Here is a 27,347-nt window from a genome sequence, read left to right on the forward strand (position 1 = left end):
CTAGAGTAAGTGTAGTGTCTTCTGAATTCTGTTAAGTGACAGGGCCAGAGGCCACTGACAGAAGTTTCCAGACACGGAGAAGGAATCTATTGTACTCCATGAGTCTCAGTCCAAGCTCAAAATACCTAATATTTTTCATCTATACTGGACTTCTTTGAAGAGTACTGTATTGCTTCATATCCTTCTTTCACCGTAACAAATGTATTAAACCAAACCTTTTAGTTGAGTTTAAAAGCAGCTGGAAATCTTCTGCTGGCTCTAGGCTCTTATTATCAGAAGACTTAAGTGGGCGCTTTGGGCTCTCAAGTCTCAGAAACCCCAATAACTTATCAAAAAATACAAGCTCTTGTTTGTGAAAAATATACAAAATGCATGGCATAGGTAAATTTCTCTTGATTGTCAAGGAAGACAAGATCTCAGGTTCGATCACAGAGTTATGTGGCGCTTGTACTTTAGTGCTGTTTGTTTCTGCAGTTTCCATTTTTTACAGTTTTGGGCAGCCTCTGGCCCTTGGTGTAAGCACGGTACCAGAAATGGAGAAAGAGCAGCAGAAAGATGAACCCATAACTCATAATAATGTAGAGAAAGATGGGAAACTGGTACTTGCAATCCTCCATGAAAAAGATCTGGCCAATGTGGATGGTGACGATAACAAACTGGACCTAGAAAATGAAAGAGTAAAGTAAATTATTTAGTTATGGAGAGTCAGCAATTCCTTGACTAGTATTTACCCATTCCTCACCTGTATCTGAGCTACTGTTAGGCAAGAAACTTCAACTTTAAATGTAGCCTGCCTAGTAGTGGAAATGGAGGGAATACTGTCAAAATTTAGACTGGAGTTTGGAACCACTATTGAGTCCTGCCAAAAGTATAGGCAGGGGTCCTATTTAACTATTTTCTGCAGTGGGCAGTGCAGCCACCCTTTACTGCTCAGAGAACTAGAAGAGCAGGCTGTCTTTGGAAGTACCTGATTTGAGTCGTTACCTCTGATGAAATGTCCATCAGACACTGCAGCCTAATTTCCCATGGCATATTATTATTATTATTATTATTATTATTATTAGTAGTAGTAGTAGTAGTAGTACTGGGGATGGAACCCAGGGCTATTCTACATCTGACCTACACTCTCAGCCCTATATTTTATTCTTTATTTTGAAACAGGGCTTCACTGAGTTGCAAAGGGCCTCACTAAGTAACTGAGGCTGTCTGCGAACTGCAATCCTTCTGTTCAGCCTCCCAAATGCTGGGATTACAAGAGTGCATCAACATGCCTGACTCCCATGGTGTATTTGATCTCAAATATTCTTCTCTGTTGCTAAACCAAGTATTTCAATTTTTTGGAAAATAAAAACATTCAATCTAGTAGAGCATGGTAGCACACACTTGTAATCCCAGCATTTGGGAAGTTGAGACAGGAGGATTGCAGTTCGCAGACAGTTTCAGTTGCTTAGTGAGGCCCTTTGCAACTCAGTGAAGACCTGTTTCAAAATAAAGAATTAAAAAGTAGGGCTGAGGATATAGCTCAGAGGTAGAATGCCCCCCATCTCGCATACCGCAAAAAAAGAAAAAAAAATTCAACTTAGAGCCCTTCTAATTTTTTTTTTTTCGGGTCTGGGGATGAAACCCAGGGGCATTTCACCTCCAAGCTATACCCCCTGCCCAATTTTTTATTGTTTATTTTGAAACCAGGTCTCACTGAGTTGCAGAGGACCTCACTAAGTAGCTGAGGCTGTCTGCGAATCGCGATCCTCTGGTCCTAGCCTCCCAAATGCTGGGATTACAAGTGTGCGCCACCACACCCGGCAGAGAGCTCTTCGAATTTTGAAGGATCCAAAGAATCCCAGGATCCACAACGTGTCCTCCACAATAAAGAGTCTTTGGTACCAACTAGGACATTAGCAAGGAATACAGAGGCTCTGTAGATAGGAGCATTCTATGCAGTCATAAGAGGTACATTTTCTATGTCAATGTTCAGAAAAAATACTTATATTTTTTCGTGATTAAAGGGTAACATACTCAGCTGGGCATGGTGGCACATACTTGTAATCCCAGCGCTTGGGAGGCTGAGAAAGGAGGATCACACAGGTTTGAAGCCAGTCTCAGCTACTTAATGAGGCTCTCAGCAACTTAGTGAGACCCTGTTTCCAAACAAAATATAAACTAGGCTGGGTGCATAACCTGGAGGTAGAGGCCCCTGGGTTCCATCCACAGGACCACAAAAAATAAAAAGGTAACATGCTCTGGGGAAATTTTAGAAAAGTAAAGCTCTATAAAGAATTAACTAACAATTTTCTCCAACCCATGTAGATATAGCCATGGTAACAATTTCCCAAAATTTTCTTTTTGGATCATTTTATTGTTAACATAATCAACTTCCCTTGCTTTATCCTAATGAACTTTTATGACATTCCTATGCAGTAGCTACAACTATATTCTCTATTTAACGAAGAAACAAAACCTTAGAAAGGACAAGGGGGTCCTTAGGATTCTATATGTGTGGGTGTATATGACTAACATTTTAAAAATGAACATGTATCTATCCTTCTTTTCTTCCACTTTTTTAACGGTTCACTGCACTTAATGTTAAGTGAAAAGAAAAAGAAAAGACAAAAATGGCCAGGCATGGTGGTGCATGTCTATAATCCCAGTACTTGGGAGGCTAAGACAGGAAGATCACATGTTCGCAGCCAGCCTCAATAAATTAGTGAGGCCCTCTACAACTTAGTGAGACCTTGTTTCAAAATAAAAAATCAAATAGGACTGGGGATATACCTCAGAGGTAGAATGCCCCTGGGTTCCATCCCCAGTACCAAAAAAAGAAAAAAGAAAAAAGAATTATGTTTCTCTTTGCCTAATTAGGTGGTATAATTTCTCTGTAGTGAGCATATATTACTTAACAATGAGAAAAAATATCAAATAAAACAATAATGAATAATTTTCATGACTATACTATTCCAAAATATGCATTAAAATAATTTATTTCACCATTTCCTTATCATTGGTCATTTAGATTGTTGCCAATTTCAGATATAATAAATAACTGAAAAGATATACTCTGATCTTGATTTAGGATCGCTACAAACTAAAATGTCAGTCTCTCACATGGGAGACCACCTTATAAATGTGTTCAATTTCATTTAGCACACTGTAGGGTTTTAATTAAAAAAAACATTAATTCCCAACCTAATTCTTATACCTAAACTCATACTTTCTCCTTTGTATCACTGGCAGAATGTGGCACTCAACTTACTACAGACTTCAAATCTGAAACCATGAGGATAGCAGAATTTCTATCAATAGAAGACAATAAAATTTAAAGCAAATAATTATCCTGAAACCATAGTTACAATTTAAAAATATAGGCCAACATATTTTAGGGTTAATGCTTAGGTATTATTTGGGATAAACTGAGTGTTTCTGCTCTTTTGAGCATTGTTTACTTGAGGGCATTATTAAAATTTATGCAGTGGATATATGCTGACTTACTATTCCATGCCTACAGTCCTCACAATACATTTCACTTGTTGGAGGAAAGATAAACTTGCCAATTTTATAGGTAAGCAGATAGAAAAGCTCATAATTCCCTCACAGTTATATTTCCTAATGTAATTTAGAATAAGAATATGGAATTTCTAACTTCTAAATTTCAGATTATTTTGATCATATATATGTATGTATATATTTTTTTTCTTTTTTTTTTTTCTTTGCAGTGCTGGGGATTAAACTCAGGGTTTTACACATGCTAGGTAAGTGTTCTACCACTGATCTACACCGTGACCTGTATTTTTTTTTTTGAAGATTTAAAGAAGTTTATTAAAAGATAGAAATACAGAAAATAGAAATACAGCCCCATGCCAAAATGGCATGAGGGGGTGACTCGAAATGAATACACCCCCAACCTGTATTTTTTAACAAATGTATAAAATAGCATATGGGTGGTATTGATACTCATGTTACTTTAATTGTTGAAGTCTTTCTATTACCAAATATGCTTTGTTTTCAACAAAAATCCTGACAACATTCAAATAATATCAAAAGGATGGTGATAGCACCTCAATTCCTCTATTGTTTTATAAACTTTATTCTTTGTTTAGCTAGTATCCTAATTCACAGTGCAAACAAGGGGCTCCAGTTTAATTTCCTATCTGATTTTAAAGAAAATTAATTACTCACAAGCTGTAAAGATGTCAAATATTTTTTCCACCACAAATACTTCTGGAAGGCTGGTCCCATTGCACACAGACCATAGTAGAAATACATGACTACATGCACAGCTGTATTTACAAAGGCATGAAATGTGCCCAAACCACCTAGAAAAAAAAAGGTATTATGACATAGGGAATTGTTTCCTAAAATCAGACACATTTTGCCTGAACTGAGATTTTAGTAAAAATAATTCTTGAATTTTAGTAAGAAGAAAGAAAAAACATATGAAATATAAATTTGATTCAAGCAGCTATCAAACCAGAGAAAGCTAGATGATATATATTTAGTAAGATATAAGATGCAAATCTCAGAAAATAAGTGATGCTTGTCTTTGTTATATATTTTAACCTCAGGATGGCCTTATGATTTTGGTTTACATTAACAAACTAGATTGAGATCTCTTGAAAATAAGATATATTCTTTAATAATAATCAAAACCTATTTTCTTAGTGAAAGTTATCACATATAAAGTACCTTGATGTTAAGAGTACAATTTAAGATTTTTCACATGTACTCACCCACCACCAAGAACAAGATACAGAATATTCACAACACCACAATAAGGATCTCATGTGCCCCTCCAAAGTATATATCCCTCCCAAGGTAACCTCTGATTTCTGTCAACAATTAGTTTTTTTAAAAAATTAAACCTTATAAAATTGTAACTAGAAAAGCAAGGTATGTGTACCCTGCCTTCTTTTTTTAAAATTATTTATTGGGGCAATGTATTCATACATCATAATGAGATAAAAAATAAACTTGTGTAGACATGCATGCACACATCACCCAGTTAGAACCTACCCTATCCCTACCCTATTCCCTCCCCATCCTGCCATCCCATGCTTGGTTTCGTGGTTGACATCAATATGTTTGTTTAAGTACATCATGTGCTTTAGAGAGTTTCCTTCTTCCCCCCTCCTATCCCCTCAGTTAGGGTGCCCTGTTTACTCCTCTATAGCATCTCCTTTTTCACTTGGAGATATTGCTATGACCCATTTCACCTTAGCTTTCACATATTAGGGAAAGCATCCAATTTCTTACTTTTTGCGACTGACTAATCTCACTTAGCATAATGTCCTCCAGTTCCATCCATTTTCCTGAAAATGATAGCACTGAATGCCCACATAAGAAAAACAGAAAATCATCAAATAAATAACTTAATGACACACCTCAAAGCCCTTGAAAACAGGAACAATCTAAATCCAAAGCCAGTAGAAGACAAGAAATTGTCAAAATCAGGGCAGAAATAAACGAAGTAGAGAATAAAAAAACAATACAGAAAATCAACAAAACCAAAAGCTGGTTCCTCGAAAAAATTAATATGATAGATCAACCATTAGCCAATTTAACTAAAAAAAAGAAAGAATCAACCCAAATTTTGAAGGTAAGAGATGATAAAGGAGATATCACAATAGACAGTGCAGAAATCCAGAGGATTATCAGAAATTACTTTGAAAAATTATACTCCAAGCCGGGCGTGGTGGCGCACGCTTGTAATCCCAGCATTCGGGAGGCTGAGACCCAGAGGATCGCGGTTCGCAGACAGCCTCAGCTACTTAGTGAGGCCTCTGCAACTCAGTGAGACTTGGTTTCAAAATAAAGAATAAAAAATAGGGCAGGGGTGTAGCTCAAAGGTCGAATGCCTCTGGGTTCCATCTCCAGACCCGCAAAAAAAAAACAAAACAAAACAAAAAAAAAACTATACTCCAACAAAATGGAAAATCTGGAGGAAATTGACAACTTTCTAGATAAATGCAACCTTCCTAAACTAAGTCAAGAAGATATAGAACACTTAAACCAACCAAAAACAATCAAATGATTGAAACAGCAATAAAGACCTTACCATCAAAGAAAAGCCCAGGACCAGATGGCTTCCCAAGTGAATTTTATAAAACCTTTATAGAAGAGCTGATCTCTATACTCCTCGATCTATTTTGTGAAATAGAGAGAGATACGGGACTTTCCCAAATACATTCTATGAAGCCAACATCACATTTATACCAAAACCAAATAAAGAGAATTCAAGGAAGGAAAACTACAGGCCTATATCTTTGATGAACTTGGATGCAAAACTGCTAAACCAAAATACTAGCAACACACACTCAAAACCACATCAAGAAAATCATACACCATGACCAGGTAGACTTCATCCCAGGGATGCAAGGCTGGTTCAACGTATGAAAATCAATCCATGTAATTCATCATATAAACATTTAGAACCAAAGACAAAAATCACATGATCATTTCAATAGATGCTGAAAAAGCATTTGATAAAAACCTAACATCCATTTATGATAAAAGTACTGCAGAGAATCGAAATAGAAGGAACATACTTCAACATCATAAAGGCAAACTATAATAAGCCCACAGCCAACATCTTATTAAATGGGGAAAAACTTCGAGAATTCCCCCTAAAAACAGGAACAAGACAAGGATGTCCATTATCACCACTTCTCTTCAATATAGTTCTTGAGACCCTAGCCAGAGAAATAAGGCAAGAAAAGGAAATCAAAAATTCTTTGATTCCAGAAATACAGCAAACCCTTATAAGTCTGGACTACTTAAGTATGGTACAGAAAGGACTGAATTCATAATTGCTAATAATTATAGAAGTTTTAAAGGAAATAGAAAGTTATTATTTCTAATATAATATAAGGAAAAAAGTCATAGAACTGTTGTATGGTAGAAACTATTTTTTAATAATTGCTCGTAACTGCAGTAATTATAGATGCTTCTGGATACTATCTCTACTAAATTACTTCTTTTAAGTAACCTGTTTTAGATAATTCTGTTAAGTAGCTAAATATTCCCCCAAAGCATATTTATACTGTGTTGTGCTTCATAAACTTTCTATTCCTCAGTAGAGTAAATGAAATTTTAGCTAATCCCTCAATCTTCACAAATTTCAGAAGCTGAATTCATGAAACTTATTAACAACCTTTCAGCTTTTACTGTTTACATTTGGATTAGTCTTCTTTCCCTAAAAGAAACTTGAATAAATAGAGTTGTGTGAACTATATTTATAGGGTAATTTAAATATAGAGTAATTGTCTACTTCTGATAACTCAGGAGTCAGGCTGCTTCATGGGGGCATAAGCCAAATACCTCCCAAGTCCATTTTTGTCTCATGATAATATGCCCACAGGAAATCTATTTCAGGCTTTCAAAGGAACTGTATCAGAGCCTTTTCTCACTAAAACATGTCTCCCATTATTTGGTAAAGGAGTATCCATTTTCCTCTTGGACACTTTCATCATTTAAATGTCCAAAAATGTGAATCCTACAACAGGGATTTAACAAAGCACTAGTATTGCTAAGAGTGTTTAGTGAGATTAGCCAAGCACAGAAAGTAACGGGAGATATGTTTTCTCTAATATGCTCCAGCCAGAGAATATTTGGGATACCTGAGGGATTCCAGATTAATGGAGGAAAACTTCAGTGGAGCCAGGAAGTAAAGGTAGGGAAGGAGGAAGACTTGGATTCACTAATGGAAATACTACCATCGACTATGTGTATACATGTGAATATACCATTGTAAAAATCTGGGCACTCGGCTACTGGGAGGGAGGAAAATGGGGAGGCGGGTTGGGAGGAGGCACCAAGTACTGTGTACATGTATGCCATTGTCAACATGACTTACATTATGATGTGAGATTATAATGACACATAAAAGCTAAAAAATAATCAAAACAATCTATCAAATAAAGTTAACTAGCTTATTTTTCCTATTTATGATTATTTTCTAAGTTATTTTAGTAAGTTTGGCCAGAGAGCAACCACATTTTAATTAGTAATGCTTTTTACTTTACTGTTTGGAAGGCTTTTAATAGGAAGTCTTTCCTAAGCTTGCTTCCTTTGTAAGCAAGGGCTTGAAAATGAAACCTCCCAGAGCGAATTACAGGCACTTCCACCACATTCTACTCCTTTGGTTTGAAAAAAAAATAAAGAAATTATTTGGGTGTATATCACAATTATCCCTGTTGTTCAATGAGGGCATATGCATAATTAATAATAAAAACCTGCCACAGGAATATTTTCACCATATTTAAAAAATAAAAGCTGGACGGCTATTATCCTAGAGAGGGGCACAAGAGGCAAACAGGAAATTAAATAGTAGATAGCGATCAGCTGTATTCAAGTTTTGGAAAAAACAGCTTAAACCCGACAGTCTCATTCTAGGGATGGAAGCCAGTGCCAAACCACACTTTTGGAACCAGCTCCTGCTGCTGTGACTGCCAATGAACAGGTATCAGGCATGTGGACAAGGTCACTAGAATTTCACAGATAAGAATGGACAGAAACACAGGACCAATGAACATACACACAAGAGAAGATTAGTTTTCACCATGTACGTTTTGTGAAAAAAGCAGGGATTAAGTCATGTACAAGGAAATATTTATAAAGTGACTAATATCCATAAGCACGGTAACATTTAAAATTATGTATATCATATGTTTAATTTTCATTACAGAAAGCATTGCTTGTTTTTTTGTTTTGTTTTGTTTTGTTTGGTGATGCTGGGGTTCCTGGAAACCCTTCTACCTCCAGGCTACACTCCCAGACCTATTTTATAGTTTTATTTGGAAACAGGGTCTCTTAAGCCAGCGTGGCTGGCTTCGAACCTGCATGATCCTCCTGTCTCTGCCTCCCAAGTGCAGGGATTACAAGTGTGTGCCACCACGCCCGGCCAATTCCCCCTTTTTAAATCACATTTGATTGAATCCAAAGATGCAGAACCCACATATATAAAGGGCCAGTTGTATTCTGGTATCCTGAAAGAAACTAAAATAAAGTATAAGGGTATGAAAACAACTTTATGATCATTTTTTTTTTTTTTGTAGTAGGGACTGAACTTGGCCAGGAGAAATTCTACCTTCAAGCTATACTCCCCAGATATCTTATTTTATTTTGAAACAGGGTTTCCCTAAGTTGCTAAAGCTGGCCTCCAAGCTGCAATCCCATCTTAGTCGATCAAGTACTGAAACTACAAGCATGCACCACCATGCCCAGTTTTTACAAGCATTCTTTAAAAAATAAAAGACCAGGCGTGGTGGCGCATGCTTGTAATCCCCGCACTTGGGAGGCAGAGAAAGAAGGATCGTGCTGGTTCGGAGCCAGCCTAAGAGACCTTGTTTCCAAATTAAAAAAAAAAAAATTATATATATATATATATATATATATATATATATATATATATATATATATATATATATGGTCTGGGAGTGTAGCCCAGAGGTAGAAGGGCTTCCAGGAACCCCAGTAACCCAGTAACACCAAAATAAAAAATAAATAAATAAATAAATATTTTTCTGACCATTAGGAGTCAAGCTGCTTAACAGAGAAGATGAACTAAATGCCTCTCATTATAATTTTCATTTCATGATGTTAAACACATAAGAAATCATAAGCACCTTATTCCTTGATGCTTTGGTAGTTTTTAAATTTTCATCAACACAAATAAGTTCCCATGTTTATCACATAGGAAAAACTGACTGACAGGCACAATATTGATGTGAGAAAAGACAAAAATAGTAAAGTAAAATAATGAAGAATAAACACTATAGCTATCTTTTAATTGTAAAATGTACACAGCTTAAGACTATCTTGTCATAATTAAATTTTTACATTAACATACATCATAAAAAATGCAGCCACACTTTTTTTTTTTGGCAGTACTGGGGATGGAATCCAGGGTCATTCTACCTCTGAGCTACACCCCCAGCCCTATTTTTTATTTTTTACTTTAAAACAGTCTCATTGAGTTGCAAAGGTTCTCACTAAGTAGCTGAGGCTGGCCGTGAACCGTGATCTCCTGTCTCAGCCTCCCAAATGATGGGATTACAAGCGTGCACCACCATGCCCGGCTCACGTATTTTTTTTAAATTCCTCAACAGATTAATGCTAATTTTGGGCAAGAAGATACCTTTTACATACTGAGAAATCCAAGGCCCACAGGTCCTGGTAGGTACAGTTCTTACTCACATTTCTCAGCCTTCGTGGCTTCTTTAGGTTCTGGTATCCTCTGCCTGCCACTGGCTTATCAAGGTCCTCTTGTACTCTGAGACAGACCCCACCCCCAGTCCTAGAGAGTCTAAAACTCAAACAAGAGTTTTTCAATTGTGTTTCCTTTTCATCTAGCAGAGCCAGCAGCATGAGACATGCTATTCATAAATATTTTAAAGCATTGTCTAATATGTGTTACCAGCTTACTTGAAGACTTCTTAAATTCAAGAAACTAAATAAACCCTCCAACTAAAGTTTTCTATTAAAAACTTTATGATAAGATGAAATTACTACCAAATCCAGATGTTCAGAAACATAAAACCAAAATGAAATGAAAAGAGAGGAAGGCTGTTTGTTAAGTTTTTTATTTAAACCATTTTGACCTAAAAACCACTAGCAAAACATCCTTTCACAAGGTAGAATGCTTTGGGAAGCTAGAATAACTGCAATTTGATACATCTTTTTCTTTCTTTCTTTTTTTTTTTTTTTTTTGATACTGGGGATGGAACCCAGGGGCATTCTACCTTCAAGCTACACCCCCAGCCCTGTTTTTTGTCTTTATTTTGAAACAAGGTCTTACTGATTTACAGAAGGCTTCACTAAGTAGCTGAAGCTGTCCACGAACCGTGATCCTCCTGTCTCAGCCTCCCAATGTTGAGATTAAAGTGTGCGCCACCACACCTGGCTAATTTGATACATCTTAAAGAACCATTAGGGGATGCAAAGTGTCATGGTTTGAATGTGGTTTATTCCCCAAAGGTTCATGTGCTGGAAACTTGGTCCCCAATGTAATGGTACTGAAAGGTGATGGGACCTTTAAGAGGTGGGGCCTACAGGGAGATGATGGATCATGACCACCCTCCTAAAGGGATTATTGCCAGTATCCCAGGGTGAAACAGATTAGTTTTCTCCACAGCAGACTGTTTTAAGAGTGTGAACCAGGACCTTCTCTAGTCTCCTGCTTTCTCTCCCTCTATGCCACTCTTGCTCTCTCCCAGAGGCTTCTGCCATAATGTCATCATAATATGATATGACCAGGAGGCCCTCACCAGAGCTGAACAGATAGGGCTGCCCAGTCCTGGGCTTCCAGCCTCCAAAACTGTGAGCTAGACAACCCCTTCTCTTTATAAATCAACCAGCCTCAGGTATTTTGTTATGGAAACACAAAATCAACCAAGAGAGGGTGTGTATCAGTCATTAAGAACTTGAATGTACATAAGATATGGAAATTGAGATAAACAACCTTCCTGGGAACATATAAGCAACAGTTACCTAACTAAACTCTTATGGAGCCCAAGCTTTACCTTTTTACCTATTTGTTTATTTTTTACTTAAAGACAAGTATTAGAACTCTATGGGAAAAAAAGAAAATCCAAACAAAACTAAAGAATACACATAAAAGATTGTACCCAAAAGTCATGCACATCTAAAGACTGGAGGAGAGGGGCAAATTAAAATTCCTCTATTTATGTTTTAGGTCACAATTTGAAAGTTAGAGGTCTAACCAAAGTGACTTATTTTTTGAGTTTAGTATAAATTATATTTAAGGATAAAATTTTTGTAGCATACAGAAATGTTATCATTTATATCACATTATCCCAGCTCTCCCTTGGCTACCTGCAGCAAATTTGACTCCAAACCACCAGGTCCATGGCATGATGGTATGATGGAAGACATGAAGGAAAGTCACTTGGCTATTTTTCTTACGCAGAACAAAAAAGATCTGAAATAATTTAAAGAAAATCAAGTTCATAAAAAGCATGCAATAACATATTAAATATTATAAAGATTTCGGCAAAGAGCAAACCATTCCACACCATAATTTGCTTTGAAAGGGTCACTGACATAATATTTATAGAATTAGCTGATTCTCCAAGGGGCAGTTCAAAAATCTAACTAGCATAAAGGAACTTAGGAATGATTCTAATCATAGGAGAACCAGTAAGAAGGTGAAAAGAAATCCTAACTAGATTTAAAAATCAAATCTGTACAATGAAGAATGTGACCAAAAATACTGAAATAAATGCCACTGGGGAAAAAAATTTAAAAGGCCCAGTGGATTTAAAAAGTCTATGGGAAAGGAGAAGTCCTTAATGCTTAGGACTAAACTTACTTTTATTCTGCATTGCTCTCTGGCACATGCTATCATTTTGGATAAAGGAATAGGCAAACTGAAAAAGGACTTGCAATGAATAAAAAGTTAACAATTTATTACTAAAGAAAGATGAAGGAGGAAAAACTTGAAGAGTTAATTTGAAAAATATGATGGTAATGAAAGCAAAGCTGCATAAGAAAAATGAGAAGGGCAACAGAGGGCCCATTCACATCCTGCATTCCCAGTGGTTTGCAGAAACTCTATAAACAGAAGAGCAGAATTGGGGGGAGAAATGTTTAAAAAATATACCAAGGCAAGATTCAGAAGACCTGTGTTTAGTTAGACTTTTAAATTCAGAACTAAACAGAATAACACAAAGAAAAGTATTACTATGATAGGAGTGTTTGAGAAATGCAGTGTATGAAAAATGTAGTTTTAGGGAAGAATGTAGAGACAGTGGCAGTTTTCTTATGGAAGCTGGAACTGAAAGCATGCAAAGCAGCACCAATGAGGCCAAACGCATTTGCTTATGTACATGGAAAAATGCAGCCTGGCACAGCAGAAAAGGCCAGAAACTAGCAACCTGGGTCCTAGCCCTTGTCAGTAGTAGTTTTCTTCTAGGTAAGTCACTTTTAGCTTCAGGTGTTTGTTTGTTTGTTTGTTTTTTTGTTTGTTTTTCTGAGTGAGGACTCTGGACTAGATCAATGGTTACTCAAGTGCATATTATAATATCTATGAAAAGATGTGTGTGTGTGTGTGTGTGTGTGTGTGTGTGTGTGTGTGTGTGTGTGTCTGTGCGTGCGAGCGTGCGCGCTACTAGGACTGAACCTAGGCATTCTACCTCTAAACTACATTCCCAGTCTTATTTTATTTGTTGTTGTGAAACAGGGTCTCACTAAGTTGTTGAGGCTGACCATGAACCTGAACTCCTCCTGTCTCTGCCTCCCAAGTACTGATATCACAATCATGAGCCACCATGCTTGGTTCGAGATTTTTTTTTGGGGGGGTGTGGTACTAAGGGTGAAACTCAGGGGCTTTCTACCTCCAGGCTCTACTCCCAGACCTATTTTATACTTTATTTGGAAACAGGGTCTCATTAAGTTGCTGAGAGCCTCACTAAGTAGCTGAGGCTGGCTTCAAACCTGTGAGACCCTCCTGTCTCAGCCTCCCAAACACTGGGATTACGAGCATGCGCCACCACACCCAGCGGTTCAAAAATATTTTTTAAATAGCCATTTGACACTGAATCTTGTAGGGCCCATGTTTGTTTGTTTGATTGGTTCCTAATGTAATTCATTCTACAGTACCATGGGGCCTGAGAAGTGCTGGACTATGAAGGAATCTCTCAATGAGTAGTCTCTGTACCAACAGCATCAGCGTCTTCTGAGATCTTGTTAGAAATCTTGATTCTTGAGCCCCACCCAAGACCTACTGAACCAGAAGAAATGGTGGTGGGTTCAGGCATTTGTGGCTTAACAAGCCACACGCTAAAGTTAGAACCACCGGATTCTAAATTCACTAAAGTCCCTTCCAATTCTAACCTTATATGATTATAAGCAACTGGGATGGTGAAGCATATTGAGATTTCCTACAAGAAATATATATATATATTTTTCCAGAGGTATACACTTATAGTCTAAAAATGAGACCTTGCTCCAAATATCTAAAATGTACTTGCAACAGAGATACAATAGTAACTAAAATGTACTTGCAACAGAGGTACAATAGATATTCAGCTCTCCTAAGCTGCTCTGGAAATACAGGCTCACAAGCTTTCTCCTTTCATCACAGACTCTAATTCTGGCACTTGCTTCTCTCCAAGGCCCAGTCATCCAAGTACAGAGTTGGTTCTCACTAGGATCTGAATCAGGAAGAGCTAGAAACCATTAAGCACAGAATTCAGAAAGGCAGCTAAAAATAGTTTTGGTGTTCCCTAAATTACCCACACCCCAGAGGGTAACTTCACACACTAGTATAATTTTGAATCATAGTATGGTATACAGAAATAAAGGTAGTGGCCCCTCTGATTCCTAAGCTTGCATCATAAAACAGCCACCATCTACACAAAGATGTACAGTTTGGGAGTATATGTGTCAGATACGTACTTATCAGGTGGGTTGTAACCTTTTAGATTTTGAAATACTGGAAAATAAGTTTATCCTATCTATTCTCTAAAATTACTACTAATAAAAGGTAAGAGATAGCAGTCTACCTGAGAAGAGATAACGGCTTATTAGAAAACTGAACTATAGCAGTTTATTGCTTTGGCTTAAACATCAAACATTCACCAAATGTGACTACATACTCACAGTGTCTAACAGCTCAATAAATTTGGAGAAGTAATAAAGCCAGCAGGTGTGTGCCATCTGCAAAAACACACATAAATATTAATTTATTTCCATCTATTTTTTTTACACGGAAGAAAAGTTTACATTTAATTCTTTGGTAAAATAGAACAAAAATTTCTGACTTAAAATATTTTAGTATACAGTTCAGAAATATTAATTGCATTCACAATGTTATGCAACCATCCCTACCATCCATCTGTAAAACTCTTTTTATCTTTTAATATTGAAACCCATTCAAAATAACTTTGCATTTCTGCTGCCCTCTAACCCCAGCCATCATTCAACTTTCTGTCTCTACTAGTATGACTACTTTGGGTACCTTTGTAAAACAGGGTCTCACTATGTTGCTGAGGCTGAAGTACCTTATATAAGCGGAATCATGCAATATTTGTCTTTTTTGTGACTGCTAATTTGAGTCATCATAATATCCTCAAGATTCATCCATGTTTTTTGCATGAGTAAGAATTTTCTTCCTTTTATAAGATTCCATTCTCTCTCTATGAGTGCAGATATCCCATCGTGTTTCTCTATTCATCTATCCACAAATACTTGGGTTGCTTCCACCTTTTGATATTATAAGTAATGTGGCTATGATCATGAGTGCACAAAAATCTTTTTGAATCCCTGCCTTTAATTATTTTAGGTGTATACCCTGAAGTAGAATTACTAGCACTTATGGTAATTCTATTTTTCATGTTTTCAGAAACCAGATATAAATCTATTTTAAAATCAACAAAACTCAGCCAGGCGTGGTGGCTCATGCTTGTAATCCCAGCATTCGGGAGGCTGAGACTGGAGGATCGTGGTTCGTGGCCAGCCTCAGCTACTTAGTGAGGCCCTCTGCAACTCAGTGAGACCCGGTATCAAAATAAAGAATAAAAAATAGGGCAGGGGTGTAGCTCTGAAGTCGAATGCCCCTGGGTTCCATCCCCAGATCCGCCAAAAATAAAAAAAATTTAAAAATCAAGAAAATTCAAAAGGAAAAGCACTAAATTTTATTTTCCAAAAAGCATACACCTGTTTAATTCTATTTTATAAGTTTTAGCCTTTTCCTCCAACATATGTAATCTCATAATTGAGTTATTCACTTATTCTAAGTTCACATCCAATGCGGCAAACAGAATCCAAAAAGTTTTAGCATGGATTTGAAATCATAAATTTTTCCAAAGAGAAACTTACCCTCAAAGCTGTGGGTGACTGTGAATAGTCAACAATTTCACATCGAAATGAATAGCCTGTACCCCAGCCAGACATCACAAACTGCAAGGAAGCACACACACATTAAGAAAGGAGGCATCTGCTCTACAGCTATAACGTGGTGGTATTTACTGTGTCTTCTTACGGTTATCAGCTTAGCAAGCAGTCAGCACAGAGAAAAGACCACTCGAACAATGATGAACTCCAAACACACTTGACAGAAAGGCTTGATACAAAAATCCTGAAAACCTCAAACCCATGTTACTTACACAAACTGTGTTCTGACTAAATTGCCCATTTTTGGGATGATTGATCTGATACAGAACAAAATCTTGGGAGTGTTTTGCTTCAACAGCAAATACTGAAAGGTAATTCATCTTAGATACACCTATGTAAGTGTATGCGTGTATTTTTTAGGGTAATAACTGGTTCTGAATCAATAGCCAATAAATAAATGCACAAACGAAGACTCCTCAGTGTACTGATAAGGTGATTTTGGTAACTGGGCTTTTTACACCCTTGGCTAGTGGGTGTGGTATAAAGTGGTAACCCCTGGCTTTCTCATTCTTCCTTCATTTAAAAGTAAGATTGAGGGGTTTGGATTTAGCTCAGTGGCAGAGCACTTGCCTAGCATGCGCAAAGCCCTTGGTTCAGATCCTTGGCTCTGTAAAAAACAATGGAAAGCCGGGTGTGGTGGCGCACCCTTGTAATCCCTGTGCTTGAGAGGCTGAGACAGGAGGATCACGCAGGTTCAAAGCCAGTCCCAGCTACTTAGTGAGGCTCTCAGCAAATTAGGGAGACCCTGTTTCCAAATAAAATATAAAATAGGTCTAGGAGTATATTCTGGAGGTAGAAAGCCCTTGGGTTCCACCCTCAGTAACACTAAATAATAATAATAATAATAATAATAATAATAATAATAATAATAATAATAAATAATAACAAAAAAAAAACAAGACTGACCACCCACAAGACTCAGATACTAGTTGTGCTTTGGATTTACAAGACAAGTAGGAGAGGAACATGCCCCTGCTAACAATGGGCGTGCAATCTGGCAGGCCATAATTCCAACACACCCACAAAGTGACCTTCCACTGCTGGGAAGAAGAAAAAGCTTATTGTTGATAACTCTGAATTGCAATTCAGATATTATATTGATGTTCAGGCTTACGGTGGAAAGATCTTTTTAATAAAAACAGTATCTGAAAATTGAAATCCAAGGGTTTTAATTTTAAATGAATGCATATGGTTAAATGGCTGGCTTAATTTAGGAGAATGACAACATGATTCTCTTCTCTAACTCCTTATTCTCACAAGTGCCAGAATCTTTTCTGAATGTCTTCTCATTTTTTTTCCAGGCACTGAAGCACAGGTTGAATTTCTACATTTATTGTTGGCTACTAAAGTTAAAATTACAACTTCACAATACATTAAATTCCAAAAACACTTATTGAGCTTTATCAGAATGATAAATATTTTAATGTACAAAAAATTTTAATATTTCATTTTTTTTTGGTGGTACTGGGGTTCCTGGAAGCCCTTCTACCTCCGGGCTACACTCCCAGACCTATTTTTACATTTTTATTTGGAAACAGGGTCTCCTAAGCCAGCGCACGCGGCTGGCTTCGAACCTGCGCGATCCTCCTGTCTCTGCCTCCCAAGCGCGGGGATTACAAGCGTGCGCCACCACGCCCGGCAATATTTCATATTTTAATGGTGCAAAAATAAAGCAAAGGAGAAAACAACAGCAATGAAGATAGCTAAAAACACATCATCCTTTTCTGATTCTCTCTCTTGGTTTGATTTATAAGACAATGCAGCCTGGTGTGGTGGTGCACGCTTGTAATCCCAGCATTTGGGAGGCTGAGACAGGAGGACCATGGCTTGCAGACAGCCTCAGCTACTTGTGAGGCCCTCTGTAACTCAGTGAGACCCTGTTTCAAAATAAAGAATTAAAAATAGGGCTGAGGGTGTAGCTCAGAGGTAGAATGTCCCTGGGTTACATCCCCATTACTGCCAAAAAAAAAAAAAAAAAGACAATGTAATCACATTGTTAATTTGGTAAATTATGAAGTCCTGAAAATCAAGGCTCAGTAAAGGACAAAGTATACATTTCATGGATGAGAACATATTTCACAAAAACAAGTCAACAGATGTTCTCAAAGGAACAGGGAATGTGACAGAAATAGCTAATTCTGTTTTACAAAATCCTGCTATAGTGAGTGGTCTCATATTTTCTTGCGCTTGGACCAATTTTAACTGATATAGGTAAACTGAAAGCCTAGGAGCTGTTTTCTTAGACTGGAATGACTAATTCTTTGCCCCACCCAAATACAAACAAGTACTGTATTGAACAGTGTGTGACTTGGCTTTCTGTAGGGTCTGACCTGACCTCCTGCCAAGTATCTATCACATTCAGACAATCACTAGACAGAATCTGAGTTCTTTTAGTCTGATGAGCTTCCCTTTCACCTTGATCATATCTGGCTCAATATCCCTAGTGGAGGTGTTTACTCTGCACACCAAATGAATCTGTGTTCCAGACAATAAACCATGTGTGCAAAGGAGCCATCAGCAGATGGCACACTGCTTGTCTGTTAAAACTCTTTGTTTAAACAGAAAGTGGAATGTGTAATGTTTTCCTGATATTAAGTTCATTCCAATAGCCTGTGAAGCTTTTGACATATGTCTATATTCGATGCTAGCAATAGTAAAAAGTAATAATTTATATTTGGCAGGTATATAATCTCTGAAACTGGCATATATTTCAGCACTAATAACTCAAGTTTAGTGGTGAATGGAAAACAGACTCTCTCAAATTCAGATATTTTCAAACCTTCTTTTACATTGTTAGTTGATAAAGTAGAGACCCAAACTGAATGGTTATAAGTAGATTCTTTCCAACTTTGAGAAATATATTTGGGGGACATCACAATTAGTGACACAATTAGACACAGAACCTAAGAATGACAGAGCATTCTGGGACCTGAGGGACAACTGGTTCAATCCTGGCTTTTCAAATTGAGAGGAATGAGACCTAGAGAGGTGTAGCAACTTGCTCAAAATCATGCTTCTAATTATTAATAAAACCAGGATTATCTAGCACCTGGCTTCCTGGCTTCCAAGTCTGTTCTTATCGCTAAAATAACATACTATTGCTACACACTATCTCTGAGAACATCCTAAGAGCAGGTGTTTTTTTCTGCTTTCTGTCTCTCTCTAGAACCTTCCCCATCTAATGGCCCCTACACTGGAAGGGACAATAGCATAACCTCTGGGTTAATTTAGAAATAAATTAAGATAAATAAAAAGCAGCAGAGTTGAGTCCTCACTCAGGAAAGGCCTGTGAGAAATAAGACAAGGGTATATGTAAAGTGAACTGACCAAGTGGACTTGCAATAGGAAATTGGGTTGGAAGGGTGCTCATGGAGAGCTTGTATTGTCCAGAGAAGTCATGGGGGCCCTGATGGGGGGACTTCTCAGCCCATATGACAAAGCCTAAGCTATACTAGAGAAGAGGTAAAATGGAGAATGAGGAAGACAGCCAGCATTGAAGAAGAAACAAAGAATTTCAGAGAAGTGGATATGTGAAGGCAGCTGAGACATAATACAAGCAGAGAGAGAGAGAGAGAGAGAGAGAGAGAGAGAGAGAGAGAGAGAGAGAGAGAGAGAGAAACCAACCTGTCCACCATTGCCCAGCTCATCAGAACATCTGGAGACCACAAGTCCCCGCCATGATGATGACAGCTCATTACAGAGAAGAATATCAGTCTTCAACTTACCAGCTCTATGATTCTGAGTAAGTTACTTAATTTCTCTGGGTATGAGTTTCTTCAAAATTAACATTTTGGATCCATCCATCCATCTATGAAGACCAACTATATGTAAATCCTGTACTAAATGCTAATTTTCTTACTGTGAGGTAGACTATCCTGAGATATTCTAAAGAGATTGCTTTTTGGTCTAGACATAACAGTTTAAAAAAATTAAATACCTGCACTCATGAGCTCAGGTATGTTTCTGAATGCCTTAATTGTCAATGGTTACAATATGGTTATAACAAAAATATAATGACATATAAACAGAAAGACAGGCAAAATTCTCCCATTAGGAATACTGAAGACACTTGCCTCATAACACATATACACAGAAAAGAGTACTATGGAAAAATTGTACGTTATCATGACTTTCTTGAGTTCAAAAGGCTTTCGATTCTCCATGAGCTTTGGTCCCAGAGAAGTAACAAAATAGACATAGAGTCCCAGGATGATGGTTTGTGGCAGAGGCGAGGACATGAGGAGCCAATCTTCAACTCTTGGATCTAAGAGAAAAATAATAAGTAAGTACACATCCACTTAGCCAAAAAATAACTGACAGCAATCAACATTTCTTTAGCCAATTACCAAGATCCTAATATCAAAAGTGAACTATTTGGGCAATGATCACTGGTATCTTTAGGAAGGATGATGAGAAATCACCAGGATTGGTGAAGCACCCCCAAGCTAGAAATAGGGGGGCTGTCACGACCATTAAGTCTCAAGGGGATAAGGGGCAGTATTTACCAGATCCCCAAAGGAGAGAGTCATGTGGAGAAACTCTTCTGGGAAGGAACTGTGTTATGGACTGAATATTTGTGTTCCCCTCAAATTCATATGTTGAAATTCTAAGCCCCCATGTGATAGAATCAGGAGGTGGGGCTTTGGGTTTTTAGGAGGATGAAGCTCTCAGGCATGGGATTAATGCCATTATAAGAAAGGGCCCCAGGAAGGTCTTTTGCCCTCTTCCTGCCATGTGAGTATATAATGTGAGAAGTCAGCAAACTGGGGGAGAGTTCTCACCATAACCCAACCATGCTAGCCCTCTGACCTCAAATTTCTAGCCTCTAGAACGGGGAGAAGTAAACATCTATTGCTGCTTATAAGCCACCCAGCCTATGGTAATTTGATGCAGCAACCTGAACAGAGTGAGAAGCTACGACCATCAGTTGAGGGACTGGGTTCATGCAGAATAGTTCCACAAGTAAAGGGCCAGAGAAACAGATGCTCACTCTCCTCCCTCTTTCTATTCTCTGGGGTTCTCCCCTTGCTGAATCCAAACAGAAACTAGAGGGCAGAGAAGCAAGTATAAGGATATCTAGTCCTACTAGTCATTCTCCAGGGCCCAGCACGGGGTGTAAGTTAGATCTGGAGGACAGGATGGCCAGTAATGGTCATTCATTCATCTATAACCACTGTAACATTAAAATGTTCTCCCTCCAGACATTCTTTCAAATGTAAAAATATGGTTACAGATCCAGTGTCTGCCTCCCAAATGCTGGGATTACAAGTGTGCATCACCACGCCCGGCTTATTTTATTTTTTTAGAATACCATTTAACCTCTTAAAAAACTAGCTGTTCTATGTGGAAAACAGTTTGTGAAATAGAGTAATTTGCTAAAATAAATTTATAAATTAAATGGTTAAAGATAAGGTAGTAATAGGAGAAGATAAAAGTCTATTGTTTTGAGATGTAGTGAGGAAGAAGAAAATAGAAAATTCTGTAATATAAAATTCTGAGTCGGGCGTGGTGGCACACACTTGTAATCCTAGCATTCAGGAGGCTGAGACTGGAGGATCGCGGTTTGCAGACAGCCTCAGCTACTTAGTGAGGCCCTTTGCAACCTAGTGAGACCCGGTTTCAAAATAAAGAAGAAAAAAATAGGATTGGGGGTGTAGTTCGGAGGTAGAATGCCCCTGGGTTCCATCCCCAGTACCAAAAAAAAAAAAAAAAAAAAATCTGTAACTTTGTTTCTATTAATCGCCCATATAGGGTTAAAAAAATAGGCTATTTCCAAGTGTCAGCAAATGAGTTCCTTAATTAGAGATGTATTTTATTTTGTTCATTCATTGACTCAGCGAGGGGGGAAATCAAATGACATCATCTTTCTGTTCTTCTGATGCAACAGAAAGAAAATAAACCAGGAAAAGCATGGTGGGTTGGCTCAGGAAACTGAAGAAAATAATTTTAAAATTGACTTTCAAGTAATACAGAGAAAAAATTATGGAAAAAGCTAGTTAATTTTATCGGATGTTATTTTCAAATAATAAAACAAAATGCCCAGCTTTTAAAATCCTATTTTAGCAAAACTCTAGAGCCAGATGGTCTGTGTTGTGACCCTGAATCTCCCCTTGGCCTGTTATGTGACCTTGGGAAACTGATTTAACTTCTCTGTACTTAGTTTTCTCATCTGTTCATTTGGCATAAAACAACATGTATTTCATAGAGGACTGAATGAATTATACACAAAGTGCTTAAGCACTCAATAAGCCTGCTACTATTATTATAGCTGATTTCAACTCTGTTAGCACAGGAGGATGACCTCTAAAGTACTTAAAAGTCAAATGGCAAAAAATGACCTTGGTCCAACTGAACCAGAATCCTATGGTGTGGATACCAGGCATTCAAAGTTTTTAAAATCTGCCCCCCCAAAACTGGACAACAAACTCGAATGGATACTTCTCAAAAGAAGATGCACAAATGGTCCACAAAGACATTTTTAAAAATCAGCAAACACAAATTAAAAACCATAATGAGACAGCACTTCATGTTCATGGGAGTTACTATTAATCTAAAAGACAAAAGATAAGATAAAAACTGCTAGCCAGGATGTGGAGAAAAGGGAACCCTATACACTCAGAGGGGAATGGAAATTAGTACAGCTATGATGAAAAATTATTTGAAGGTTCCTCACAAACTAAAAGTAGAACTACCATATTATACAGCTACCTCACTTGTGAGTATATATCCAAAGAAAATGAAGAGGTACTTATTTCCAGATTCACTGTGGCATTGTTCACCAGTAGCTGAGATATGAAATCAACCTAGGTGTCCATGAATAAACAAATAGATAAAATATAGTTTGCATGCACACACACATACACACACATACATACATACACACATACATATATACATACACACATACACACACATACACACACACACACACACACACACACACACACACACACACGCACACACACTGGAATATAATTTAGCCTTTAAAGAAAATCCTGTTTGTTGCAATCACATGGACGATCCAGGAAGACTTTAGTATACTTATGGTAAGCCAGATGCAGGAAGAAAGATATATAATCTCACTTACAGGTTAAACCTAAAACATTGGTAAAAGCAGAGTGGAAAGATGATTACCAGAGGCTAGAAAAAGAGTAGAAATGGAGAGATGTTGCACAAAGAGTACAAAGTTTCAGTTAGACACTAGGAATCTGGTTTTTTTGAGGTTCACTGTATGGCCTGGTGACTATAATTATTAATAGTTCACTGTATATTTCAAATCTGCTGATAGAACACATTTCAAATGTTCTCGCCACAAAAAAGATAATTATTTAAAGTGATGGGTATGTTAATTAGCCTGATCTAATCATACCAGTCTCTACAGCTATCACATCATTTTATATCCAATAGATTAAATTACAATTTTAATAGAAAATAATTGTTTTAAAAGCTGTTGAGATGATCATGATGCCCTATCAGAGTTCAGAACCAGGATTTTGATGTGTGACCAAGCCTCCTTCACCTCTCCTTAGGGCTATGGTGTCCTTCACTAGGTACTCTGTAATGATTTTTTTTTTTCAGTACTAGGGTTGGAATCCAGGGCCATTCTACCTTTGAGCAACATCCTCTGTAGCCTCACTGAGTTTCAAAGAGCCTCACTAAGTAGCTGAGGCTGTCCATGAACCCTGATCCTCCTATCTCAGCCTCCCAATTGCTGAGATTACAAGCACCACCACACCCAGTTTGTAATAATTTTTATGTGCTTTCCTGCCTTTTTGTCCAATCTGCCACATTTGACCTCCATACTAATGCCAAATTCACATTCTAGGAGTAAAGCTCTGTTTAGATTACTCTCTTGCTTAAATTAGCTCTCCCTCCAGGAGCAAATAAAGTTAAGATGTTCACAACTGCTACTCATTTTCCTTCCCTTCCCTCTCAGCAACAGTCACACTGCACTGAAGGGGAATCCACTGCCATGTGAGGTAGTGGGCTCCTTGCAGGCCAGGTGCCAGGGAAGACTTGATGTGGGGTTCTAGATAGGGCTGCTCAATGGCATTTCAAGGTAATTCAGTCTCAGACTACCACAAATCCCATCAGGCTCAGGGCTGAGTGCTCTCTGCTTTCCCCAGAGGAAGGGGTTGCACATATCTTCTTTTTGAATCAGAGTTGGTGTAAGTGTCTTGAGTAGAGCCAAGAGGAAAGCAGAGGATGGGAAAGCAGGCTATCTGAGAGTTTATACCCCAGAGATTACCAGAGTTCTGATTTACTATGAGCTTAATTCTTTTATGAGAGAGAGAGAGAGAGAGAGAGAGAGAGAGAGAGAGAGAGAGAGAACGAGAGAACGAGAACGAACAGGAAAAGTACAAGAATATATATATATATATATATATATAATATTAATGAGCTTTTCCATCAACTACTTATAAGACAGTGTTCTTTTCCTAAGCAGCATGTACTAGGTCCAAGAGTACACCCTTAAAAATTCTAAGCACCAATGAAATGAACTGGAATGAAAAGCAAACCTGTTTCTCATGCACTTTATGAAGGTTCAAAATGGCAGAAATCTTTCTCATACTCTATCTTCTTGAGAAAAAAAAAAGGATCACAACTAAGACTGAAATGCCATTAGTACTACACAAATTTAAATAGAGTTGTTTTTAATTATTAAAAACCTTGTTCATTTCTCTACAGCCCCAAATGCTACAATAGCATTATTTTAAACTTTAATATCTAATATCTCAGTCACAATAAAGTCCTCTTATAGCTTAAGATTAATTAAGACAGTTAAATTTTTTGTAGCTGTGGAATTTTCCACATTAAATAATTATGTGCACCTACCATTTCTCCAGCAATCAGAAAACCAATGAATAGAAGTAAATTTTCCCAAGGCTACTCAGGATTAGAGTGAAAGCCAAGAATACACTTGAAATTCTTGGCCCTTGATCATGAGTTCAGACCTTCCCAGAGTAAGCAGAGTAAAACTGGACTAAGAGGGCCAGAAATGATTCCTAATGCCTCTCAGAGATCAATACTACACTAAGTAGGAGGAAAAAAACACTCTTCTATTGTACTCAGTAGGGTTTTCATAGTGTTGTAAATCTTGACTACAAACAAACAAACAAAAACAACAAAAAACTCAACTGCTACAATCAAGGGGGAAAATGTAAAGAAAAAAGGTCAAAGTGATATGCTATATTAAAAGTACTTAAAGACAAAATTTTCTATCATTGCTAACAATTACCACCATTTGTATTGGGATCCTTCCCAAATGACAGGGTAATTTTTGCGTATTACTTAGCTGTCAGGTGCTATCATCACCTTTGTTTTACTCACTCAAGATGCATAATTTTTCAAGATCAGCTATTAGTCTGCAGTAGTGAAGGACCTTAGCTTTAGGTCTTCTCATTCCACATGCACATGCCCTTGTTCCTCTCCCTAGACTTGAAATCCACATAACTTCAGTTGTGTGGCATTCCCTCCTTTATCCCTGCTTCTCTTATCTCGTCTTCCTGCGTTGTTTGTACTATTTCTAGGACTCTCTCCACCTCTCTAATCCCATCTGGCCTTTCATCAGTCCATTGTCCAACCTAATGTTACTCAGCTTTTCAATGAGGTATTCCTAATAAAAAGTAGAGTTGACCCACAAATAAACATGAAAGTACAATTTCGAAGCAGCTCACATTAAAACATTTTGGTTTTGTAGGACCACTAAAATATTTACCATCATCTAAGCCTATTTGGCTCTTAATTGAGAATATTGATTTTATAAATCCCTTAGGTGTCTGCATTTGGAAATATGAATAGCAAGGTTCTGATTGCAAAGGATCTGTTCTTCCTAATAGACCTATTTCAAAAATCATAAGTACAAAGTGAGAGTTCAGTTAGCAAGGTAGATCTCTACTTCAAAGAACAATTAAAACTTTAGTATTTAAATTTACTGAGTTTATAAGAAGTACTGTAAATCTTCAGAGAACCTTCAAAATAACCTCTAAAGATAACTGTTTTCTATGTCACTGAATAAGTTAAAAAAAAAAACTAAGAGAAAAAGAATAACATGTAAATAGTCACTTCCATCTCCAACCAGAGTATAGCTATTTTTATTTTTTTAAAAATATCCTTGGCATTTTTCAAGAATGAAGCTATTGGGACCTATTATGAAATAAAATTGGTCTTTTGCAGTTTACTGAGAAAGATGACAACCTGAATAAGTGTGTCTTTGCTGAAATCACTGTAAATCAGAATCTAATTTCAACTGTGTTAGGCACCAAAAGGTGGTATTTTTTTTCCTTCTAAATTTGGTGTACATGTGATTTTTGATTGATAGGTAAGAACAAATTTCCAGCGGTGACGGCAGTGAGTATGTTTAACTCAGTAACTCAAGAATAAATGTTAAATACCAGAATGCTAATTAAAAAAAAAAAGAAAATATGGAACTAGTCTTTTTTTTCCATCAACTAATCTTGACCTTGTGAAGGTCATATCAGTGGATCTCAATTTTCAACTCTAAAATGACATATTAGCTTCAATGATATCAAAGGTCTGTCTATCTAAACTCTAAAATGCTCTGGTTCTTTTTAGCTTTGTTCAATTTTTAAAATATTGTTTAACAGTTATAAAAATAAACATGGGTTGTGGTTTTTTAAAATACTGACATACATAGATAAGTAAATAAAAATCAACCATGAGAGCAGAAATGTAGTTCAATGGTGGAGCAATGCTTAGCATGTACAAGGCCCAGGGTTCATTCCCCGGTGCCCCCTCCCCCAATTACCCATAATTCTGAAATAACTGTTAACCTCTCCAAAAGAAATACATGTGGTGCCTTATACCTTGCTTTCAGTTAACATATTTTAAACTTCCTGCTATATCATTATGGGTTCTTCTAATAGGTTGATTTTTTCTTTTAATGGGCAAAGGGAGAAGGCAGGCATCTCAGAACCACTCAGGGGTGTCCCCAAAAAATACACCCTGCTCCTTTTGATATCCATTTAGGGCTGCAGCTCTCTCATTCTAGAATCACCATGGACTGACTGAACCGCTGTTGGCTGTACCTCCAGTTTTTCTTTGGAGCACGAGGGCAGAATCATTCCAAAGAGCACTATCCTGCCACAATTACTGTCAATGTGCCATCATTTATTAAGCAGTTTCCTTCAGTGGATGATTGGGCTATTTTTACTACTGTAAATATTGTAATGAACATCTACATAGTTCCATCTCTGCACACATCTGTAAACAAAAACCCTTGACACTCCTCTTCATTAACTAATAATAAAGTGTGAAATTGCAAAGTTTTCTATTCTATTCTAATAAAATGCTATTACTATGGGAATCTGACAGTAAAAGGAAAAATGAGACTGCATTAGGAAATATGGTTACTCACCAGCATCTTTGATCCAATTATCATAAAAACGCACAGTCCTTGACGTAAGATCGCTGAAGGCCAT

General features: G+C 37.3%; 1 protein-coding gene across 1 annotated transcript; it reads right to left on the reverse strand.

The window, feature by feature from the left end:
• Window positions 1–452: 452 nt before the first annotated feature.
• ELOVL7 (ELOVL fatty acid elongase 7) lies at window positions 453–27,347 on the reverse strand (the record flags this gene model as incomplete). Its single annotated transcript, XM_080710429.1, has 7 exons — window positions 453–662; window positions 4,174–4,310; window positions 11,827–11,932; window positions 14,614–14,670; window positions 15,832–15,912; window positions 19,980–20,170; window positions 27,284–27,347. The coding sequence occupies 7 exons, from the start codon at window positions 27,345–27,347 to the stop codon at window positions 453–455; spliced, it is 846 nt and encodes a 281-aa protein (XP_080566555.1).

Source organism: Muscardinus avellanarius, assembly GCF_963383645.1.
Source record: "Muscardinus avellanarius genome assembly, chromosome: 1".
In the NCBI taxonomy this organism is placed as follows: Eukaryota; Metazoa; Chordata; class Mammalia; order Rodentia; family Gliridae; genus Muscardinus; species Muscardinus avellanarius.